The following is a 1,966-nucleotide window of genomic DNA, read 5'->3' as shown; positions in this document are numbered from 1 at the left end:
CACACACACACACACACACACACACACACACACACACACACACACACACACACACACACACACACACACACACACACACACACACACACACACACACATATATATATATATATTCACTATTTTAGTTCCCTGTGAAGTGTAGATTTATGTGTGCATATGGAGTCATTGACGGTATACTATTTGCTCTATAAGGAGACCAATCGAGAGCATGTACTGCATTAAAAATGATGTGCCCACCATGGTACAAAATTAAATGTATCCTTTCAAAACCCTAAACCCTAAACCCTCATCGTTTCTTGTGGGTCTAGCTGTAGAGATGTGAACATGTTTGGTGGTAAGACACTACTGTGGGTTCGTGCTAGCATACATAGCTTCAGGGAGTCGACGCGACTAGTTATCACGATGGCGTGCCTTTGTGTTCAGTTTCTAAGTGGCATCTGTAGTCGATTGCGTCTGAGTGTCCTGGCTATCCCATCTGCACCAGTTAACGTTAGCTAACCACAGTAGTTGCGCATAGCTCCAGAATTATCACTTCTCAGTGGGCCAAGCAAAAATATTTGAACCCCGGATATGGTAAACGAGTCAAAATGTGCCAAAACCCTAAACCCTGAACCCTAAACCCTAAAATCATCTGTGACTGCTACTTGCTTGTCACGTAGACGCTCCTCAAAGTTCGGTACGAGAAATTTGCCGAAGCCGAACGTACAGTTCCGGAGGTACCTACTACTGCCACCGCAAGCCCTGCGAGGGCTGACACAGCTTCTGTCCTAGCGCCCACCGTGGCATCAGAAACCCCAGCGCTGGAGCCAATACAAACACAGCCCACAACAACATATACAGACACAGCAGCCACCCGTGGGATGGCCACAGACGAGGCAGAACACACCCGCACACCCGCACAGGGGAGTGGCGACAACACTCACCCACCCGCACCCGCGCAAAGCAACCCGGCAACCAGCACCTCAACTGCACCCACCACAGACCAATACACACCCATGGATATGGACGACCACAGAGGCAGCTGCAGTAGAGGACAAGCCACGGGCCAAGCACAGGCACTGGCGCCAGTGGGTCTAACGGACCAGACACCCACAGCCAGGCCAAGCACTGGGCGAGAGTCGCGAGAGGTCGCTGAGAACACGTCCACCGGCTTTGACTGGGCTGATGAGCGCCAACGGCAACGGCAGGTAGGCATATATATGTATGTATATATAAAGTGGATATATATACACACATGTACATATATGTATATGTATATGTATACGTGTATGTGTATGTCAATGTATATGTATATGTATATGTATTTGTATAAGTAGCCGGCAGGAGAGCGTGCGGGTAGTACACTTTGATCGCCATACGGGGACTATACCAGTTGCTTCTGATAGCAGTGATGCGATACTACGCATACAACGTTGGTTCCACATACACCTTTCACATGTCACGTAACTGCCAGACCTTCCTTGTGCACACCCCACGGGTGCGTTCAAACGCAGAGAAGTGTTGTAGTTTTGTGTGCATCTCCAACAATCGAATCGGTCTTCTCCGAGATATGAGGTCATATAGGCAGTTGCAAGCTATATATATGCGCTCTACTATAGAGAGTTCAATACAATTTCATACACATATCTTGGCGCATTGTTTTTGTATTATATCACAAGTGGAGTATGCGGTGTATATCAGCGCCTATTGTACGTACATCATATTCATGCAATGTACAAATATCTAACGATGTCGCTACACAACAAATAAAACATTTATACATACAAACATAAATACAAACATACATACATACATACATACATACATACATACATACATACATACATATGCATACATACATATATACGTACATAAAGACACACACACACACACACACACACACACGCATATATATAAATATATATATAATATAATATATATATATATAGATTATTTATATATATATTATTATATAGATATAAATATA

The 1,966-nt window shown here is 44.3% G+C and overlaps 1 protein-coding gene across 1 annotated transcript; it reads left to right on the top strand.

Moving 5' to 3' along the window:
- Window positions 1–659: 659 nt before the first annotated feature.
- On the top strand, window positions 660–1,187 carry SARC_15002 (hypothetical protein; the record flags this gene model as incomplete). The annotated part of the gene is made up of 1 exon (XM_014290867.1): window positions 660–1,187. A coding segment is annotated over one exon (528 nt), but the record flags the coding sequence as incomplete, so codon positions are not given.
- Window positions 1,188–1,966: the final 779 nt, after the last annotated feature.

This window comes from Sphaeroforma arctica (genome assembly GCF_001186125.1).
Source record: "Sphaeroforma arctica JP610 unplaced genomic scaffold supercont1.5451, whole genome shotgun sequence".
Taxonomy (NCBI): Eukaryota; class Ichthyosporea; order Ichthyophonida; genus Sphaeroforma; species Sphaeroforma arctica.
This window is presented reverse-complemented; position numbering and strand designations above follow the sequence as displayed.